Source organism: Euprymna scolopes, chromosome 40 (assembly GCF_053919585.1).
Source record: "Euprymna scolopes isolate OS-2025 chromosome 40, ASM5391958v1, whole genome shotgun sequence".
Classification (NCBI taxonomy): domain Eukaryota; kingdom Metazoa; phylum Mollusca; class Cephalopoda; order Sepiida; family Sepiolidae; genus Euprymna; species Euprymna scolopes.
Genome location: NC_136521.1, coordinates 3,560,774 through 3,582,607, shown reverse-complemented (window position 1 = coordinate 3,582,607; position 21,834 = coordinate 3,560,774). Strand labels below are relative to the sequence as shown.

Below are 21,834 nucleotides of genomic sequence, written 5' to 3'. Positions count from 1 at the left end.
AGTCGCAAAGCGGCGCTAGGAGTCTCAAATGATTGAATTTTTTACGGACCGTTCTCTTATTTGTCTTTAGCTGGTTAAAATCGGAATGTTATAAAATAAATAAGTCGATTAAGAAAAAAAAAAAAAAGAAAGAAAAATCATGAAATTTCTATTCCTCATCTACAGACGTATACCCTTGAAAACGTCCGTCTGTGCGAAAAGCGCTTTGGGTTTTCGTTATTTTGACATTTCGTGATTTTTCTTTTTTATTTATTTATTTCATAATATTCCGAAAAGTGTTCAATTTTTTCTTGGGTTGTATTACACTTCGTGATTTTTTTTTATCGACTTATGTATTTTTTGTAACATTCGATTATGATTCACTTTTTTCTCATTATTTTATAATTTTGCTATTCTAATAAAGATATATATATATAATTATTTCCACAGCAAGACAGCATCGCCGCTCACAAGAGCCAAGAAACCAACAAATATGAAGTCCAAGACTCGAGTTTCGCCTTACTTGTGAGACGTCAGCTTGGCTTATAGCTGGTTGAATGACCACGTCCCTTGTTCGGTAGGTTCATTCACTGTTAGATCTATGCCGCGACTTCTTGGACTAATAGGGTATTTTTATTTATTTATTTTTTTTCTGAAATAAAATTCTAATGATTGGAATTTATTTCTAACAAAACTGTAGCTCGAGCTCGCTATATTAGGGCCAAAGTGTAGTATCTGTTCTACTGCACTTCATCTTTTCTGTGTAAGTTAATAGGCATGCTTGTGTACGCCGTGTTTGCTCAGTTGGTACAGCGCTCGCCTAGCATGCAAGAGGCTCCGGTTTCAAATCCCGCGTTCGGATGTGTCTTACTGATGAGCCAAAATGAGGGCGAAATTCGAGTCTTGGATTTCCGGTTTGTTGGCTTTCTTGCCTCTTGTGAGCTGCAACGTTGTCTGGCTGTGGAAATAATTATATATTCTCTCACTTTTTGAAAATTACCCCCCATATATATATATATATATATATATATATATATATATATATATATATATATATATATATATATATATATATATATATATATATATACTATATGAATGAAAAGGTATAAAGAATAAAAGGCGTTTTTATTAAGCAATTGAATTTTTATTGGAACTCAAAAAGCAACTGTTACCAGAATAAGACTAACAGAATTTGATCCTTATTTCAAAATTGTTCTTGTCATTGCGGCGTGGTCTTTGAATGATAAGCTCATCTTTACCAAGTGGAGTTGCAACGGCTCTTCAGGTAACTGCAGATCTTGGGGTGCTTAGAGAAGCGGTTGTAGAGAGCCATCAATTTGGGATAGCTACTGAACATGTTCTGGTTCTCCCTGAACATGTTCTCCATGCAACAATAGAACATCATGTCGCACCACATCATCTGGAAAAAGAAGACAAGAAAATATGAAATAAGCAAAGTTTTTTTATTAACACAAACACGTTATACTTTTTGAGTGTAAAGTCATTCTTGAAATAGAAAACTATGATTTCAAGCAAAAAAGAATGGCGCTTAGAGAAGTTTTCTTAGGAAATGACACAATCAGCAGAGATGTAGTTTTGTCACGGAAAAGCGCACGCGATCCGTAATTTTATAAAACTGTTCTGGAATTAGATTATATTGTTAAACGGGTACAAATGGAATCACTCAAAGTTAGCAAGGTGCCCCGAGGTTGCCCGGGATTTGATGATGACCAACGAATGTTTCACACTCCCATTACACTGTAGACAATCTACTGTTGATTTTATAAAAATATTTTAATAAATAATCGTTTGCATTAAAGTTTAAAATCCAAAGGTTTCTCAATTATTAAATCATTTCTCTCTGATAGGTTCATAAGAGTAGTGGTTGATTGGCAGAAATCAGAATCTCTCAGTATTAATGTTGGAGTCCTTCAGGGGGTTCATCTTGGGCCCAACTCCCTTGCTGATTTACATTAATGACCTTCCAAATCACATCCTTACATCATTCGTAGACATTTATGCTGACGACACAACAATCTCTGGTAGCACATCAAAGACCGTAAACGACCAAGTTCTCTGATTCTCTCTCTTCTGATCTTGAGCACGTGGTACAATGGGGAAAGAGGTGGCTAGTTACTTTTAATGCAACTAAAACTAAGCGTCTATCTCTACATCATCAACGCTCTGATGGGCATATGGCATTAATTGAAATGAACGGCTCTCGTCTTGGGGAAGGTTCATGTCTTGACAAGCCTCTGGGCTTGACCTTTACTCCCGATCTTAAATGGAACTCGTATATCAAATCCGTTGCCAAGGTCGCTGGAAAAATGGTGGAATTCTTCTACAGCTCCAGTAGATATCTCACTTCTGATGCAATTCTCTACCTATATAAAAGCCAGGTATGGCCAACGATGGAGTACTGTTGCCACATCTGGGCAGGAGCTGCTAGAAACAGCTTATGCTGCCTTGACAGAGTTCAAAATAGCTTAGTAGGGGATGTCCTTTTCTATTCCCTGCAACCCCTTTCTCACAGAAGAGACGTTGCGAGCCTGTCTCTGCTTTATCGTTATTTTCATGGCAAGTGCTCGTCCGAGCTCTGATCTATTGTCATCTGCATTTCAATCTATGCCGCCCCCATCGCCAAACTTTCCAGAAAAACCCTCGTCTAGCCAAAACCACTATCAATAATTTCCCATATTTTTTATCTGTGCTTAAACCTAAATGTAGATTCCATGAACAAAGCTCCTTTCTTAAAATTTCACGCCTGTGGAACTCTCTTCAGATTGCCTGCTTTCCAGCTGACTACACTCTGCTTTCCAGCTGATTACAATGTGATTATCTTCAAGTCCAACGTAAACAAGTTCTTGATGAACGATCCCCCTAAGTAATCCAATTAAAAAAATTCCCACTACTTATGTTTACTACGCTATAATCACATTAACTAATGTATACCCATTAACCTTATCCTCGAGTGGCTCCTGGACCTTGATAAGTGTTATTCCTGTGTACCTCCCCCCCCCAAAAAAACTAGTATTTCTACTCAGGTTCCAAAACTACCCAAACCAGCGACTTTTAAAAAAAATGTGAGGGTATTTATACTAGTATATAAAAGGAACTTTGTATGCCTGTCTGTCTGTGAGTTCGTTCCCTATTGACCGAGTCGATTTTTGTGCAATTTCATACGAATGTACTTTATGTGCTGGGCAGAGTGCTTAGATAAGTTTTATATTGAAAAGTCTTCGATGATTATCGATGATCAATAATCGAAATAATCCGATAAAAAAAAGGAACAGGCGATTTTAGCCAAATTTAACATCTTACACAGCCTAACACCGCAAGTGCATTTAAGAAATCATATAACCACACAAGCCAAAAGCCTCGGCATATGAAATCAACAGTATGTTCTTTGGTATGACAGGGACGCGTTCGAAATGGATATTGTTATTTTTGAAATTAAATAGATTCAAACAAAAGTGACGATTAAAAGAGTGAAATATAAATACGAAAGTAAAGCCTTCTATTTTTAAACTGAAAAAGCTTAAGAGCTACGACAATGGGTGTGGTACCATTAAAATGAGCGCTCTAAAAATTATTTTTTCTACATCATCGCCATTCTCAATGCACTTTTGCCAGCGATGAACAATATCTGTGCATGGGCGCCTGGAGCGGATTTTGCAATACAAATGTTTTTCTAAAAATAATGCTTTCTATTTTTCAACTGAAAAATTTCAAGAGTTACGAAGACGGAAGTTGTAACATTGAAACGAGCGACGTTTTGTGCCTCAGAATTTATTATTCAACATATTCACGACTATTCTCAGTTAATTTTTTCCAGGAATTCAATGACGCCTCTCTGCTTATGAAGCACGTCCGTGACCGGGGGTTGAGTTCTTAGAGTTTCCCACCGTCAATAACTGCAATAGAGAGATGTAATGCAATTAGAAAACTGCCGAAATAGAAAAATAGGAGGCATTATTTTGGAACATCTCTTGTAAATATTAACGTAATATATAAAGGTCTATATGTCTGTCTGTCTGTTTCCATATTTTCAAACTCTATCTTCATCGAAAAAAAAAATCGCAGAAGGGACTTTAATGATTGAATTTTTTACGGACTCTTATTTTATGTTTTTAGCGGATTAAAATTGTTTTAAAGGGTCAAAATCTGGATTAAAAATTTAAAATATCGTCTTCCATTTTGTACATTCATCATGTTTAATTTTTAATCAGTTCCTCTGACGTTGGTGCAGTGGTAACACCACCAGCTTTGAATGCTACAGTTTCGGTTTCGATTAAAACTGATGGCACCCAATTACATTTTTTAAACCCTTTGAAATCACGATTCTATAATAATATATGCGAAATCTGGACAAATTAAAATATCATATTTAAGCGTATTTTACGCGCCCTCTACGGTAGTGCTTAGGTATAAACTGAAAATTACTTGATCTCCCATGAACCATTGGCTTCCACCATTGCGCATACACAGGGTCCTCTCCATGAAAGGCATGACACGGTTGAAAGTATTCATGTATCTCCATTTCATGTAGTTCTGGAAAAGGAAAGAAAACGTATTGACGAGAAACACATTCATACACAGAACCACGTGTTATTTACATAAAGAAGAAAATAAAAGAGAAGGCAGAAAAATGCCCAATAAGAAACAAATGATACAAGGTGGATAAGTCATATTTTAATCCGGCAGGATTTATTTCGCTTAAATTATCTAATTCGTTATTTAACAGTATCGCCATCGTAACGATCTTTTTAACCGGAATAAAACGTTAGCTGCACTTTTGTCTTGAATGGGTTTGCTTTTTTGCCTCTTTCTTCCTCTTTTTTACTTTCTTCCATTTGTTTTGCTTTCTTCTTTTTACTTTCTTTCTTTTTTACTTTCTTCTTTTTTTACTTTCTTCCTTTTTTACTTTCTTTTTTACTTTTTTACTTTCTTTTTTACATTCTTCCTTTTTTACTTTCTTTTTTACTTTCTTCCTCTCTTTTTACTTTCTTCCTCTCTTTTTACTTTCTTCCATTTTTCTACTTTCTTCCTCTTTTTTACTTTCTCCCATTTGTTTACTTTCTTCTTTTTTACTTTCTTCCATTTTTACTTTCTTCCTTTTTTACTTTCTTCCTTTTTTACTTTCTTCCTCTCTTTTTACTTTCTTCCATTTTTTTACTTTCTTTCTTTTTTACTTTCTTCCTCTTTTTTTACTTTCTTCCTCTTTTTTACTTTCTCCCATTTTTTACTTTCTTTCTTTTTTACTTTCTTCCTCTCTTTTTACTTTCTTTCTTTTTTACTTTCTTCCTCTTTTTTTACTTTCTTTCTTTTTTACTTTCTTCCTCTCTTTTTACTTTCTTCCATTTTTACTTTCTTCCTTTTTTACTTTCTTCCTCTCTTTTTACTTTCTTCCATTTTTTTACTTTCTTTCTTTTTTACTTTCTTCCTCTTTTTTTACTTTCTTCCTCTTTTTTACTTTCTCCCATTTTTTACTTTGTTTCTTTTTTACTTTCTTCCCCTTTTTTTACTTTCTTTCTTTTTTACTTTCTTCCTCTCTTTTTACTTTCTTCCTCTCTTTTTACTTTCTCCCTCCTTTTTTACTTTGAACTTACATCGTAGTTGCTGCAGTTGCCTTCTCCACCGAAACCGTAGTCGTTCATGTTGTACTGGAAAGAAAAACAAATATGACGTCATTATCTGTTTCTTAGTTGTGGGAAAATAAAACAAATAGGACTATATAATATTTCGTTAGATATTGGCCGGGCAACGCCGAAAGATGTGCTGGTCGATGATTATTATTATAGTCATTAATATTTGTAAAAATAACATGTTAGAAAGACTGTTTTCATAACGAAATAAATATTTACAGATGAAATTATTTATAGTATTAATGTTTTAATAAAAAGTAATTTTAGTGTTCATAACTAGCACAAACCAAAATATTAACTTGACGTTAATTTCATAAATGGAATTTAAACTAACAATAATATAAACAAAAATACGTGACAAAAAACCAGCAAAGAGCTTTAGGCTATGTGTAATCATGACGTAATAAAAAAGATAAATTTTATGACGTAGAATTTTAGTTACAAGGGGGATTAATTCGATACAGACGAGGTTTTTGGGCGACTTAGAAAAACATAGTCTTATACAAAGCGAGCCAACCCCGAAAAAGAACCCATCAAGGAATAAGTTATTATATCAAAATATAATTCCTATCAGAGCGTTTTCACTTTCTGAGAAAAGCACATTTAATTTCAGGACGCATGGAAGGAAGATTTGAGCATGTTTTTGCTGGTGTACCAACAGCTAACGATGTCTATAAACTGTTAATAACATGTATACATTCATCAACACACATTACGAAATACATTAGACGAATTACATATCATAAATTAATAGACTCATTAAAGGCATCGAACACACACGCGCATACATATGTCAGCCACAAACTTAGATTTATTGGAGCCAAATAAGATGTCTAAACATCGGCATCCGAGTGATTTTACTTACTTGTTTTATTGTAAATTTATTAAGTTACATAAGTATCAGTTTCTTGTGCGGGATATATATATATATATATATATATATATATATATAAATATATATATATATATATGTGTGTGTGTATGTGTATGTGTGTGTATGTGTGTGTGCGCGCGTGTGTAAGGCGTGTATATAATGTATTTTTAGTATATAATGAGTGGGTATATAATTAATTATGATTGCATGCGTATTTAATTTTGCTTTTCCCCTGCGTACAGGGCAATATGGCCCTGTCGTCTACGCTCTAACTCTCTCCATCCGTCTCCAGTCTCTTTAGCATTCTGGTTGTTCTTGACCACTGACTAATTCTGTATATATATATATATATATATATATATATATATATATATATATATATATAATTCTGTATATATATATATATATATATATATATATATATATATATATATATATATATATACAGGGTGTCCACAAAGTCTGACTACATAATCTACACGGTGCCCACAAAGTCTGGCTACATAATCTACACGGTGCCCACAAAGTCTGGCTGCATAATCTACACGGTGCCCACAAAGTCTGGCTGCATAATCTACACGGTGCCCACAAAGTCTGGCTGCATAATCTACATGGTGACCACAAAGTCTGACTACATAATCTACACGGTGCCCACAAAGTCTGGCTACATAATCTACACGGTGCCCACAAAGTCTGGCTGCATAATCTACACGGTGCCCACAAAGTCTGACTACATAATCTACACGGTGCCCACAAAGTCTGACTACATAATCTACACGGTGCCCACAAAGTCTGGCTACATAATCTACACGGTGCCCACAAAGTCTGGCTGCATAATCTACACGGTGCCCACAAAGTCTGACTACATAATCTACACGGTGTCCATAAAGTCTGGATACATAATGTAGCCAGACTTTGTGGACACCCTGTATATATATATATATATATATATATATATATATATATATATATATATATATATATAGATATAGATACTATTTGTTTGTTGTGACGTAATTCAAATCATATCTTTTAACAGTTGGCTTTGAATCACGTTTTCTATCGGATTTTTTTAAAACCTATTTTGTTCAAGTATTTTAACATATAATTCTCAACGTTGACTTTCTGCTCGTTGGTTCTGTTGTTCTACTCTCTATTCCAAATTTAGAGACTTATAAATATATTTATCTTTGTACAGAACTATTTCTGCATGACGACAATTATAATGTTCTTTTATTTAGAATTTTAATTGTGAATAATAACAATCGATTTATCTAAATCGACTATCAGCAAGGCAACCCGGTGTCGTCCAGGTATAATCTAACAATAAAGACATATTGCCAATCTATTTTACAAAATTGTTCAATGATTAGATCGTAAGTGTCCATTGAAAGTTATTTACTTACCCTGAAGCGTCCGTTCCTCCAGTGGAAGTACCTCATGTAATCGTGCATGATTTCATAGAAGCAATCGCTGATGTAGTCACACCTGAACATGTCCATGGGGCTCTTGGGGTAGAAATCTGCAAAAAATATCAAATAATTAATATCAGTATCATATGGGCATAAATAAAAAATGTTTAATTGAAATTGATTTGCACAATTTGAAACCAGGACAATATATTAGGTACAATATAATATTCAATAGAGAATTGGGTCTAATAATAAATACAAAATTTGCATTAATTAAAATGTTTTAAAGCGCCTCCCTCTAGTATTTGAATATATATTTAATTGAACTTTATTCACACAATAAGTGGATGTAATTTACTTACTGTATTCACGGGCCAAGTACCTGCAAATGGCCATAGTCTCGGGCATCATGTCACCATTGTCCATCTGCATACAGGGCAGGTAGTTGCAAGGGAAATCTAGAAAAGATAAAATAAATATATATATAAATATATCATCACATCATCTCCAGTTACATACTTGTTCACTGTCATATAGCTCTAGTATTGTACTATTAAGCTATCCTAATTAAGTGAACATTTTTTATGAGAAGTTAATTCCATAACGAGTGCTTACAATATACATTTTTTTCAATATTTTAATTTTTTAATGTCTTTATTAAACTAAACCAAAATTTCAAATAAAATAAAACTTCCATTTAATTTTTGTTATTATTATAAAAAGTGCAAATAAAGACTAATAGTGTTATTATTATCAGTATAATTTTCGAGTCGGTCCTGGAATTGTATTTGTCTGCCCCTGCTGTGCACAACTGCACAAATGTGAAGGTCTTTTCTTCATGTTTTTCAAAAATAAATTTAAAAAGTCTAAATTATCTCCCTTGCTGATATTATACTGAATTATCTCCCCTGTTAAGCCTTCCATTTCTATAATCCTAAAAACTCTGACAAATTTAACTTTTAACCTTTTATTAATTTTCTTTTTTTTTTCAAAGAAAATAAATAAGACAAAAGAAATCCTTGAAGGTAAGTTCGATCACGATCCAAAATTGTCTTCATTTACAAACAATTTTTATGCTGGACTGCAATTGAACCTGTATCCCTCTTGAAAAAGTATTTTAATACTAAGTTGGATAAGTTTTATCACAATTATTAGGTTGGTGCAAAAAGAATGTATTTTTGACATTCAACTATATATATAAAACGACATTATATTTGCACCACAGTAAAAAAATACAGTAAGTGCAATAAGTATCTGATGCAAAGCAAAAAGTTAATTTATTTTTATTACATGAAAACAAAACAATAACAAAATGCTATTCTAATGTTCGATTTTTGATACTAGATTCGTATTTGTTACAAAAAATACAGTATCTGATGTAAAGCAAAAAGTTAATTTATTTTTATTACATGAAAACAAAGCAATAACAAAATGCTATTCTAATGTTCGATTTTTGATACTAGATTCGTATTTGTTACAAAAAATACAGTATCTGATGCAAAGCAAAAAGTTAATTTATTTTTATTACATGAAAACAAAACAATAACAAAATGCTATTCTAATGTACGATTTTTGATACTAGATTCGTATTTGTTACAAAAAATACAGTATCTGATGTAAAGCAAAAAGTTAATTTATTTTTATTACATGAAAACAAAACAATAACAAAATGCTATTCTAATGTTCGATTTTTGATACTAGATTCGTATTTGTTACAAAAATACAGTATCTGATGCAAAGCAAAAAGTTAATTTATTTTTATTACATGAAAACAAAACAATAACAAAATGCTATTCTAATGTACGATTTTTGATACTACATTCGTATTTGTTACAAAAATACAGTATCTGATGCAAAGCAAAAAGTTAATTTATTTTTATTACATGAAAACAAAACAATAACAAAATGCTATTCTAATGTTCGATTTTTGATACTAGATTCGTATTTGTTACAAAAAATACAGTATCTGATGTAAAGCAAAAAGTTAATTTATTTTTATTACATGAAAACAAAACAATAACAAAATGCTATTCTAATGTACGATTTTTGATACTAGATTCGTATTTGTTACAAAAAATACAGTATCTGATGTAAAGCAAAAAGTTAATTTATTTTTATTACATGAAAACAAAACAATAACAAAATGCTATTCTAATGTACGATTTTTTATACTAGATTCGTATTTGTTACAAAAAATACAGTATCTGATGCAAAGCAAAAAGTTAATTTATTTTTATTACATGAAAACAAAACAATAACAAAATGCTATTCTAATGTACGATTTTTGATACTAGATTCGTATTTGTTACAAAAAATACAGTATCTGATGCAAAGCAAAAAGTTAATTTATTTTTATTACATGAAAACAAAACAATAACAAAATGCTATTCTAATGTTCGATTTTTGATACTAGATTCGTATTTGTTACAAAAAATACAGTATCTGATGTAAAGCAAAAGTTAATTTATTTTTATTACATGAAAACAAAACAATAACAAAATGCTATTCTAATGTACGATTTTTGATACTAGATTCGTATTTGTTACAAAAAATACAGTATCTGATGCAAAGCAAAAAGTTAATTTATTTTTATTACATGAAAACAAAACAATAACAAAATGCTATTCTAATGTTCGATTTTTGATACTAGATTCGTATTTGTTACAAAAAATACAGTATCTGATGCAAAGCAAAAAGTTAATTTATTTTTATTACATGAAAACAAAGCAATAACAAAATGCTATTCTAATGTACGATTTTTGATACTAGATTCGTATTTGTTACAAAAAATACAGTATCTGATGCAAAGCAAAAAGTTAATTTATTTTTATTACATGAAAACAAAACAATAACAAAATGCTATTCTAATGTACGATTTTTGATACTAGATTCGTATTTGTTACAAAAAATACAGTATCTGATGCAAAGCAAAAAGTTAATTTATTTTTATTACATGAAAACAAAACAATAACAAAATGCTATTCTAATGTACGATTTTTGATACTAGATTCGTATTTGTTACAAAAAATACAGTATCTGATGTAAAGCAAAAAGTTAATTTATTTTTATTACATGAAAACAAAACAATAACAAAATGCTATTCTAATGTACGATTTTTGATACTAGATTCGTATTTGTTACAAAAACTACATTAGAACAGCGCTTTGTTATTGTTTTTGTTTTAGTGCAATAAAGATAAATTAACGTTTTACTCGGTATCAGATGCTTATTGCACCCGCTATACATATAGGTTAAAACTTTGAAAATAAATCAGACACCCAATAGAGATTTACATAATAAACTTAAAATTTGAACACGTTTGCCTAAAATTAAACGGAGATGGTTGATTTACAACTAAACCCTAATCGAACTAAATTGACATATAGAAAATCGCAAAAAGTTTAAAACTTTAAAAAACGTCGAAATTAACAAATAATCGTAAATTAAAATAGATCGGAGCGAAGAAAAAAAAAAAAAAGAAAAAAATTTAAATCCAAAATTTTAAATGCAAACTAACCTTTCGTCCAAGGATGGAATACTGCTGCCATATCTGGGCAGGAGTTGCTAAAAACGGCATATCCTGCCTTGACAGAGTACAAAATAGACTTCGTGGCTTAGTGGGGGATGCCCTTTTCTCTATCTTGCAACCTATCTCACACAGAAGAGACGTTGCGAGCCTATCCTTGTTTTATCGCTATTTCCATGGCAGGTGCTCGTCTGAACTCCAATCTCTGGTCCCCCCCTCGCCAATCCTCACGAAAAACACCTGTCTAGCCGAATCCACTGTGAAAAATTTCCCCCGCTCTTTATCTGTGCCTAAATCAAAACGTGGATTCCATGAACAAAGTTTCTTTCTTAGGACTGCACGCCTGTGGAACTACAACTTGGATGTGTTAAAGTTCAACGTTAACAAATTCCTAATGAACCGCCCCCTTAAGTAAACACTTCATCAAATCTCCACACTAACGTAATGTACTTGCCATAACCCTTATCCCTGAGTGGCTTCCGGGCCTTGATAAGTGGTGATCACTGTGTAAAAAAAAGAAAAAAAAACCTAGCATTGAATAAAAGTATCACTAACCCTTTTCTCTTCTAGAATATCTTCTAGAATAAATTTAAATCGCTTACACAAATAAGTATGCCAATATAATTGAAAAAATCGCCAATATAAACATTGGATACGAAACGAACATAGAATCAAAACAATGCTGTAGGAACGTATACTATTAGGCCCGGAGTTGGGGAGATAAGTAAAGTATAAAAAAAAATATTTTAAATAAATAACTTAAAGAAAAATAATAGCCTAAATTAAGAGAACACAGGAAATTGGTTACAAGGATAAATGAATACTCGATTAAAATATTTAAAAATAGACACGAAAACAGCGCTATATGTTCGTGACTTCACTTGCATCGTAAAAAAGGTCACGTGATATTTAGTGAAAAGGCCTACGATTATGAAAGCCACGGCATCTGTTAAACTAAAATTATTAGAATATCAAATATTAAAAATAATTACACAATGTTTTATACATAATTTTGTTGAAGGAGCTATTTTTTATTTTAGAAAATATAATTTCTAAAATGTTTAATATATTTTGTAATTGAAAGATTCTAACCATTTTTCTAACAGTAAGTTCACAGCGAATTTAATCTGTTTTTTTAATAAATAAAAAAAATCATATGAAACAACATCCCCAAAAATAATCATTTGCATATTAGTAAAAAATTCCATAATAAACGAAAAATGGGGGAAAAATGTAGGTTAATCACATGATTTTCCTTAAAAGGAAAATGGATTTCATATGGTTCATTAAAAAGTGTTTTTCTCAACGTCTGAAGAAAGGCTGTTCTTGTAGAATATTTTCAAACGATATAAAGTTTGAAATTGTCCGAACGGTCACGAAACGATTTTAACGTATTATGAAAATACAGTACTTTTTGCTATCATTCCAATTTTTGTTGTCTTGATTTTGTGAAAATAATATATGAATGCTCGATTATAAAAACTAGTAATTTTGAAGCTTACAAATAAAGTCACCTCATACTGACTTAAAATCTATTGGTATATGAACGATTACCGAATTCTCACTTATCTGAAAATAAGAAAATTCGGAATATTATAATATATATATATATATATATATATATATATATATATATATATATATATATATATATATATATATATATATATATATACTAGCATTTCAGCCCGGCGTTGCCCGGGTGTTTGGAGGTGTATGCTGAGCAAAAAAAAAAAAAAATTTCAATTTTTTAAACTTTGACACCCCTATTATGACCCCTTAAAACTTATTGTTTAGGGATCAAATTAAGTTATTAAGTTAGATCCATGTCCAAAGAACCTATATCTAAAATTTCACGTGTTTAGACCCAAAATTGTCGGAGGAGTTTGGTAGAGTTCTCAAAGGTCAAATCGTTGAACTTTGACCCCTTACTCCCCAAATTTCTGTCCGAAAATAAATCACATCGATTTCCCCAAATCTCAATACCCTGTATATCAAATTTCGAATCTGTAGGCTTAAAATTGACAGAGTTATTGCGTAGGGAAATGTACACACACACATTCACTTTTATATGTATATATACTAGTAATGGGTGCCCGGCGTTGCCTGGGTGTTTGGAGGTGTATGCTGAGCAAAAAAAAAAAAAGGTCAATTTTTTAAAACTTTGACCCCTATTATGACCCCTTAAAATTTATTGATTTGGGCTCACCTGATATTATTAAGTTAGATCCATGTCCAAGGAACCTATATCTAAAATTTCAAGTGTTTAGACCCAAAATTGTCGGAGGAGTTTGGTAGAGTTATCAAAGGTCAAATCGTTAAACTTTGATACCTTAATCGCCAAATTTCTGGCCGAAAACCAATCACGTCGATTTTCCCAAATCTCAGTACCCTGTATATCAAATTTCGAATCTGTAGGCTTAAAATTGACAGAGTTATTGCGTAGGGAAATGTTCACAGACACACACACGCAGACGCTTTCACTTTTATATATATATATAGATATATATAATCACAATAATGAATAATAAAAAAAGAACGTATCTTAACAGTTTCACAATATCTCCTATCACCAGAAGTGTAAATATAGTCTGGTTCCTTGCGTCTGTAAATATTTAAATGCAATTACCTATTAAAATATTTACAGACGGATGGAATATGAACGTACAGGACCTCCTGTGAAACTGCAATCAAATTTAAAAGTAAAATCTTTAAATAATTATTGTTATAAATTTAGATGTCGAAAGATATCGATGAACTCATTTAATCAATGCATCTAGGTTCTTCCTCACAAAAATATGATTGGCTGCTGTAAGCTACAAATACGGATGGAGAGGTTTCAAGACACACTGAAAGCCTAAAGCTTAAGCATATCAACAGGTGTGACTATGAACACTTGTTAATTAAGATGACTTATAGTTTGTATTGCTCGATTTTTAAATAGAAATCGCTTCAAATAAGGCATAAAATTACTTGACGTAAGAAGTTAAATGAAAACAGTATTTCATATCAAAGATGAGTGTTAGATGGAATAGATTCTGACCCCCCCCAAAACAGTAATTCTTTCCCCTTTGTCAGGAATGTCGCTTCTTGAATGTGAGGAATAAAGGACAAAATAAGAGAAACGAAATCGGCCACAAATTGAAATGTGATAGGAAAACGGTTCGAATAACTGTGCAAAAAGGATGGAATACTGTTGCCATATCTGGGCAGGAGCTGCTAAAAACAGCCTATCCTGCCTTGACAGAGTACAAAATAGACTTCGTGGTTTAGTGGGGGATGCCCTTTTCTCTACCCTGCAACCTCTCTCCCACAGAAGAGACGTTGCGAGCCTATCCTTGTTTTATCGTTATTTCCATGGCAGGTGCTCGTCTGAACTCCAATCCCTGGTCCCCCCTCGCCAATCTTTCACGAAAAACACCCGTCTAGCTGAATCCACTGTGAAAAATTTCCCCCACTCTATATCTGTGCCTAAATCAAAACGCGGATTCCATGAACAAATCTTCTTTCTTAGAACTGCACGCCTGTGGAACTCTGTTCCGTCTGCCTGCTTACCTCCGGACTACAACTTGGATGTCTTCAAGTCCAATGTTAACAAATTCCTAATGAACCGCCCCCTTTCTCCACACTAACGTAATGTACTTGCAATAACCTTATCCCTGAGTGGCTTCCGGGCCTTGATAAGTGGTGATCACTGTGTAAAAAAAAAAAAGTACTAAAACACCGGCATTTCTGCAACGATTATCTAATGAATGCATCCGGGTTCCTCTACACAACATTATGATTGGCTGGTGTTAGCTGCAAATACGGATAAGTATTGCAGCCTGGCAGAGATACACTGAAAGCCTAAAGCTTAAGCATATCAACAGATGTGACTATGAACACTTGTTAATTAAGATGACTTATAGTTTGTATTGCTTTCAGTATATTTAAATAAGGATACATAATATAGTGTTTCATAAGTAGGGCCGGGACAGGAGAATGTTCTTATCATTGTTTGGACTCTCGAGTATATATCTGAAACAGTGAATCAACAGAGAACTACATCACTCTATATAAAAACATAAAATATCAACGAGTATATACTCGAGTCAGGGCAATGGGGGGGGGGAGAGTATTCTGTTGTCCTGGCTCTGTTCGTAAATCATCATAGTTAAGACTGATAATGTTTGCGTGTGTAGATATATATTTCTTATACTGCCGATTTGCAGCAGGGTCATGTGTAGCTAATTTGTCATGAATATACTTTACTACAAAGCTCAATTCATGTATTGAACGCTGAAATAATTACTGAAACTCTATACACAATAATACTATATGGTATAAAATGATCCTTTTTATATAATAGTTTTTAGCATATAATTAACTTTTAATCTGATTGTCTTCAACTCCAACGTAAACAAGTTCTTGATGAGCCGTTCAACTTAAGTTTAAAAATGTACCGAATTTCCCGTTACTAACAATTACTATATTGTTCAAGTGACTTACTGTACACTCTTAACCCTTATCCTCGAGTGGTCTTTGGGGCTTGATAAGTCGTGATGCCTATGTAAAAAAAAAAGACGTTTAAAAAGACACTGAAAGCCTAAAACTTAAGCATATTACTACTCGTTAATTAAGTCGATTCATAGTATGTATTGCACGATTTTTAAATAGAAATCGCCCCAGACAGGGCATGAAACAATTTGACGTAAGAAGCTAAATAAAAACGGTACTTAAAGTCAACACCTTGTCAACGATAAGTTTTAGATGGAATAGATTATGATCCCCCAAAACTGCAAGTTTTCCTTCTTTTGTCAGGAAGACCGCTTCTGGAATGTGAGGACTAAAGGACAAAGTAAGGGAAGCGAAAGTTACATTGAAAGTAAATCCAACATCCACTTTTTACTCTGTTTTATTAAGTAGCTAAAACCACTCAGCAACTTCGAACAAATATATCTATTTCCGGGACATATTAATAACAAATAGAGAAAAAGAGATTGTTTAGGTTTCTTTCTTACCATTCCTGCAACGATCCCAGTCGGAGAATTCGTATCTCTTGTCCATGTATTTGACGCCAGCCATGGCCATCATCATACGAAGGATTTCGGCACGTCCGCGGCCATTGAAGTAATGGAGGGTGTAGTTAGGCATGGTGGAGTTGTTTTCGGCTTGTGCACTATGAAGAAGGAGAACGATCTGTTGTGGTTCGAGCGACTTGTAGTCTTTGACGACTAAGAGATACAGAGATCATGTATTTATACTCTCGGGTTAATCAAGTTGTTAGGAAGAATTAATAAGTAGACGCTAACGCGACTAATTACGTCTGTTAAAAACAGTTAATTCGGTGGAACTTAATTTCGTTTGTACTTTACGCACTCAAAGACTAATTCCTAAAGACCAGCGATTGTTTCGAAAAACGGTTACTGATGCCAAGATTGTTGCTTGTTTGAATAATTCTTTTTGTTAACGAATATAAAGAACGTTGCACTTATCAACGTCTTTTAGAATTGTTCATAAAGGTTTGCGATTCTTGAATTACTAAGACAAAATACCAGTGCACAATTCTTTTTTAATGATTTTTTATGAGAAGCCATTAATACAAACAAATATAAACCAACGTTGTTGATTAAGTCTAATTTTTAAAAGCAATTATTCTAAATATTTTGTTGATTAAAATTTTTATCTTGAAATAAAAACACTGTGTGTTTAAAAATGTCTTTATTGCAATAAGGGCCGTAATAATGTTTTGATTCAGCCTGCCATCCATCCATCCAGCGCGACCATAACCGAGATTGAACTCACTACACGAGTTTGTAGTGTAATTCAAATCTTGTCGGTAGCTGAATACTTGATGCTTCGACAGGGCTATCAAGGATATTTTTTATTGTGACACCATCACTAGATGGGTTGCCTAACACGGTTTAAGAGAGTCCCATCTACCCTCGAGAGAAGGATAGACCGCGCCAGTTTCTCAATCTAGTATTTTACCTCGCGGTACATACAGCGCCTCGCCTTCCCAAATGGTCACCCATCTGGTACTGGCCAGGCTCAACGTTGCTTAACTTCAGTGATCTGGCGTGTCAACGTAATGGTGCAGTATGCCAGCCAACGAACAATAGAAATACATTGCTTGTAAAATTCTTAAAGATTTAATATGAAATATGAATTTAACTCATGCCTAATTGCAGCACTTGGTGTAAACAAGGCTGTCTAAATAGTTTAGTAATCGTCGAAATAAGTGATAGTCTGAGGGAGCTAGGCCAGGAGAATATGCTGGATAAGACAAGATTTACCAACCAAATTCGCTTCGAAAAATTTCGACCTGTAACGTTGTGTGAGGATGAACCTTATCATGATGGAAGATGACTCCCTTTCTGTTGAATAAAGAAGGCCGATTTCGGGTCAACGTGGATAGAATACTGCAGAAAAATATAAATGATGTTTTAATAATATGAAAGAAAAATGTATAAATTAATTATGGCGCTATGTTTAAGCAATAGCAATATGCATAAAAGAAATTTAAAATGCTCATTATACAATTTGGCAAAACAATGTTTGTGCCGACCTGATAAGTAAAAATATAATTTCTTGTAGAAATTTATGCTGACGACACTGCCATTTATGGTAACACGTCAAAGGCCGTAAATGACCCATTTCTCTATGATTTTTTTCTTCTCTGATATTCAGCATGTGGTACAACGGTACGTAGTACAAGATTGCTGCTAAATTTTAATGCATCTTATGATAAAAAAAGACATTATCAACGCTCTAATCCCCGTCTGGCATCAATTGAAATGAATGGCTCTCGTCTTGGGGACGCTCCATGTTTTGACAAGCGCCTGAGTCTGCCTTTACTCCTGATCTGAAATGGAACACGTGCATCAAATCCGTTTCCAAGATCGTTGGGAAAATGGTGGGATCCTTCTAGCACTCCAGTAGATCTGATGCAATTCACTACCTATATAAGAGCCAAGTACGTTCAAGGATTGAATACTGTTGTAAAAGCTGCTAGAAAGATCTTATCATACCTTGGAAGAGTTCAAAACAGACTTTTGCCCTTTTCACTTCCCCTGCAAATTCTTTCCTACAGAAGAGACGTTGCGAGATTCCTATTTTTAAAACAAAAAAACAAAGACGTTAAAGAGATACGAAAACAGTAAAAAAAAAAAAAAAAGAATAGCCGCACCACCCAAGTTATAAAGAGGTTTTATCGATTATTCGAACGCAATGAGTCCATCAATTTTATTCAGGATTGTTGAATTGCTAAAACAAAGTAGCAGTGGACAATTATTTTTTATGATTTTTCTTTTACGCAAAGCAATTAATTGAAACAAATAACAACACACGTTCCTTATTAAATCTACGAGTGACGTTCCAAAAGTAAGCCTCCTATTTTTTAACTAAAAAAGGCGTTGAAGAGCTACGAATGCGGGAGTGGTATCATTCAAACGAGCAACCTTTTGTGTTCCAGAATTTATTTTTCTACATAGTCACAACCATTCACAATGCAATTTTGCCAGTCTCTTTGATGCCTCGATTGTAAACGTGTGGAGCTCGCTTTTTCATTTAAATTTCTGTCGCCACTCTGAAATCGACGAATCCATCTCCTAATTGTGCTGATATCGACTGCATTGGCTTCCTAACACGCGCACAAATCTGATAGAATAATTGTAACTGATTCTTATAAGAGAACGTTTCGGTATTTTTACATGCTAATTGGTTACCTATATAATACTAATGTGATCAAAGTGTATTATCTGTTAACATAGAATTATACCGCTTTTTTTTTGCACAGTGATCACCACTTATCAAGGCCCGGAAGCCACTCAGGGATAAGGGTTATTGCAAGTACATTACGTTAGTGTGGAGATTTGATGAAGTGTTAAATTAAGGGGGCGGTTCATTAGGAATTTGTTAACATTGGACTTGAAGACATCCAAGTTGTAGTCCGGATGGAAGCAGGCAGACAGAACAGAGTTCCACAGGCGTGCAGTTCTATGAAAGAAGCTTTGTTCATGGAATCCGCGTTTTGATTTAGGCACAGATATAGAGTGGGGAAAATTTTTCACAGTGGATTCAGCTAGACGGGTGTTTCTCGTGAAAGATTTGCGAGGGGGGGACCAGAGATTGGAGTTCAGACGAGCACCTGCCATGCAAATAACGATAAAACAAGGATAGGCTCCCAACGTCTCTTCTGTGGGAGAGAGGTTGCAGAGTAGAGAAAAGGGCATCGCCCACTAAGCCACGAAGTCTATTTTGTACTCTGTCAAGGCAGGATAGGCTGTTTTTAGCAGCTCCTGCCCAAATATGGCAGCAGTATTCCATCCTTGGACGTACTTGGCTTTCATATAGATAGAGAATTGCATCAGTAGTGAGATATCTTCTGGAGCGGTAGAAGGATCCCACCATCTTTCCAGCGATCTTGGCAACAGACTTGATGTACGTGTTCCATTTCAGATCAGGAGTAAAGTTCAAACCCAGAAGCTTATCAAAAACACGGGACCTCACACAGAGGAGAGCCATCCATCACAATTGATGCCAGATGGGGACCAGAGCGTTGATGATGTAAGGATAGGAGTTTGGTTTTGGTATTATTTGGATTGTTCTCACTACTGTTCTCAACTTGGATGATATTCTCACAACGTTTCTGCCGTTTTAATCTCCGACATTTTTCTGGGGGAAGAATGCTCTCGTTCCGTCAGTCATATCAACAGTGTATAGTAGACTTTTATCATTTACAGTACATGCAAGATCAGCGTCCGTCTACTAAATCATATGAAAAAGACGTGCCAGGCATTACCTCTAACATCATGGTACGTAAAAAAACAAAACAAAATAAAAAAAACAAAAAAAAAAAACGAAAAAATCAACTTATATTTCTTGATTAAAGTACTATTATGGATTGAAATATCGAATTTGATTTTAATGAAATAATATGCTTGTTTATTAAAAAACATCTGTACTTGTTTGGTCTTTAAAACCGTTAAACTTTATATTTCATATCAACAGTGTTTCTAACACAGTAAACTTGTATCATTTATATATATAAATGATACAAGTTTACTGTGTTAGAAACACTGTTGATATGAAATATGTGTGTGTGTGTGTGTGTGTGTGTGTGTGTGTGTGGGTGTGGGTGTGCGTGTATGTGTGTTATCCCAAAATTATTAAACACATTTGCAGGTCAAAATATTAAATAACAAATAAAGAAAATATTTTTATAATTTTAACATGTACGTAGAATTCCATTTCATTTCACATTTAAATACATTAAATATTAAATCGGCCAACTGTTGCCTCATCATTGCTAGCATACAAAGAAATGTTTTCAATAACTCGATTGATCATGTCGGGTTGAATAGCAGCAATTTCAGAACGAATAGCTCGTTTTAATTCTTCAAGAGGTCGAGGGCGGTGGCTGAATACTTTTGATTTCAAATATCTCAAAAAAAAAAAAAAAAAAAAAAATCGCAAAGAAATCAAATCAGTCCAATTCATAGGGGGTATTCCAGAAATGAAAATAAGGAACAAGTACAGATGTACATGAATTTTGACCGAATTAAAATAAAATGCCATTAAAAATAAGAATATTTTAATAAAATTAATAATTAAATAACAATTAAAAAATTTTATTTAATTATTTTGACCAACAAATGTGTTAGATCATTTTGGGACACCATGTATACACACACACACACACACACACACACACACACACACACACACACACACACACACACACACACACACACATATATATATATATATACATAATATATATCTTCGCTACAGGGATGTCTGCAAGCGTGACATGAAGGCTCTCTCGGTGGACAGGAATACATGGGAAGCCTCTGCAGCTGACAGAGCTGCCTGGAGGAAAATGATACGCCAGGGGATTATCATCAGCGAGAGGACCCTCCATGTTGAAAACGCTGCAAGGAGAGCTAGGAGAAGAGCGAGTGTACAGGCGGAACAGCCGGACGAAGCGGCAAATTGCATAACAACCTTCGTATGTCAAGGCTGTGGCAGACTATGCAAATCAAGAATTGGTCTCTACAGTCACACAAAAGGATGCATACAGGCAACATCTTAATACGGCGCTGATCCATAGTCGTTTCGACTGACGGATGCCACATATATATATATATATATATATATATATATATATATATATATATATATAAATAGCAGGGGTACCCAGCGTTGCCTGGGTTGACATGACCTTCTGTTTGAAACACACCGATATACTAATTATTTTCATCATGGGCAACGGTCATTGTTCACTGGTTGTCCAGACGGCAAACGGTGTTTATTACGATGGCTGTTAAGAACAGCTTTCGGAATAAACACACTCTACAGGTTCGACAACCACAGCACATTAACCGAAATAGTAATTCGTTCTTACTAAAATAA

The 21,834-nt window shown here is 33.7% G+C and overlaps 1 protein-coding gene across 1 annotated transcript; it reads right to left on the bottom strand.

Moving 5' to 3' along the window:
- Positions 1-1,237: 1,237 nt before the first annotated feature.
- Positions 1,238-16,572, bottom strand: LOC145265295 (S-crystallin SL20-1-like). Its single transcript, XM_080121072.1, has 6 exons — positions 16,440-16,572; positions 8,276-8,371; positions 7,908-8,023; positions 5,592-5,645; positions 4,426-4,533; positions 1,238-1,402 (listed from the first exon to the last, which is right to left on the bottom strand). The coding sequence occupies exons 1-6, from the start codon at positions 16,570-16,572 to the stop codon at positions 1,238-1,240; spliced, it is 672 nt and encodes a 223-aa protein (XP_079977198.1).
- Positions 16,573-21,834: the final 5,262 nt, after the last annotated feature.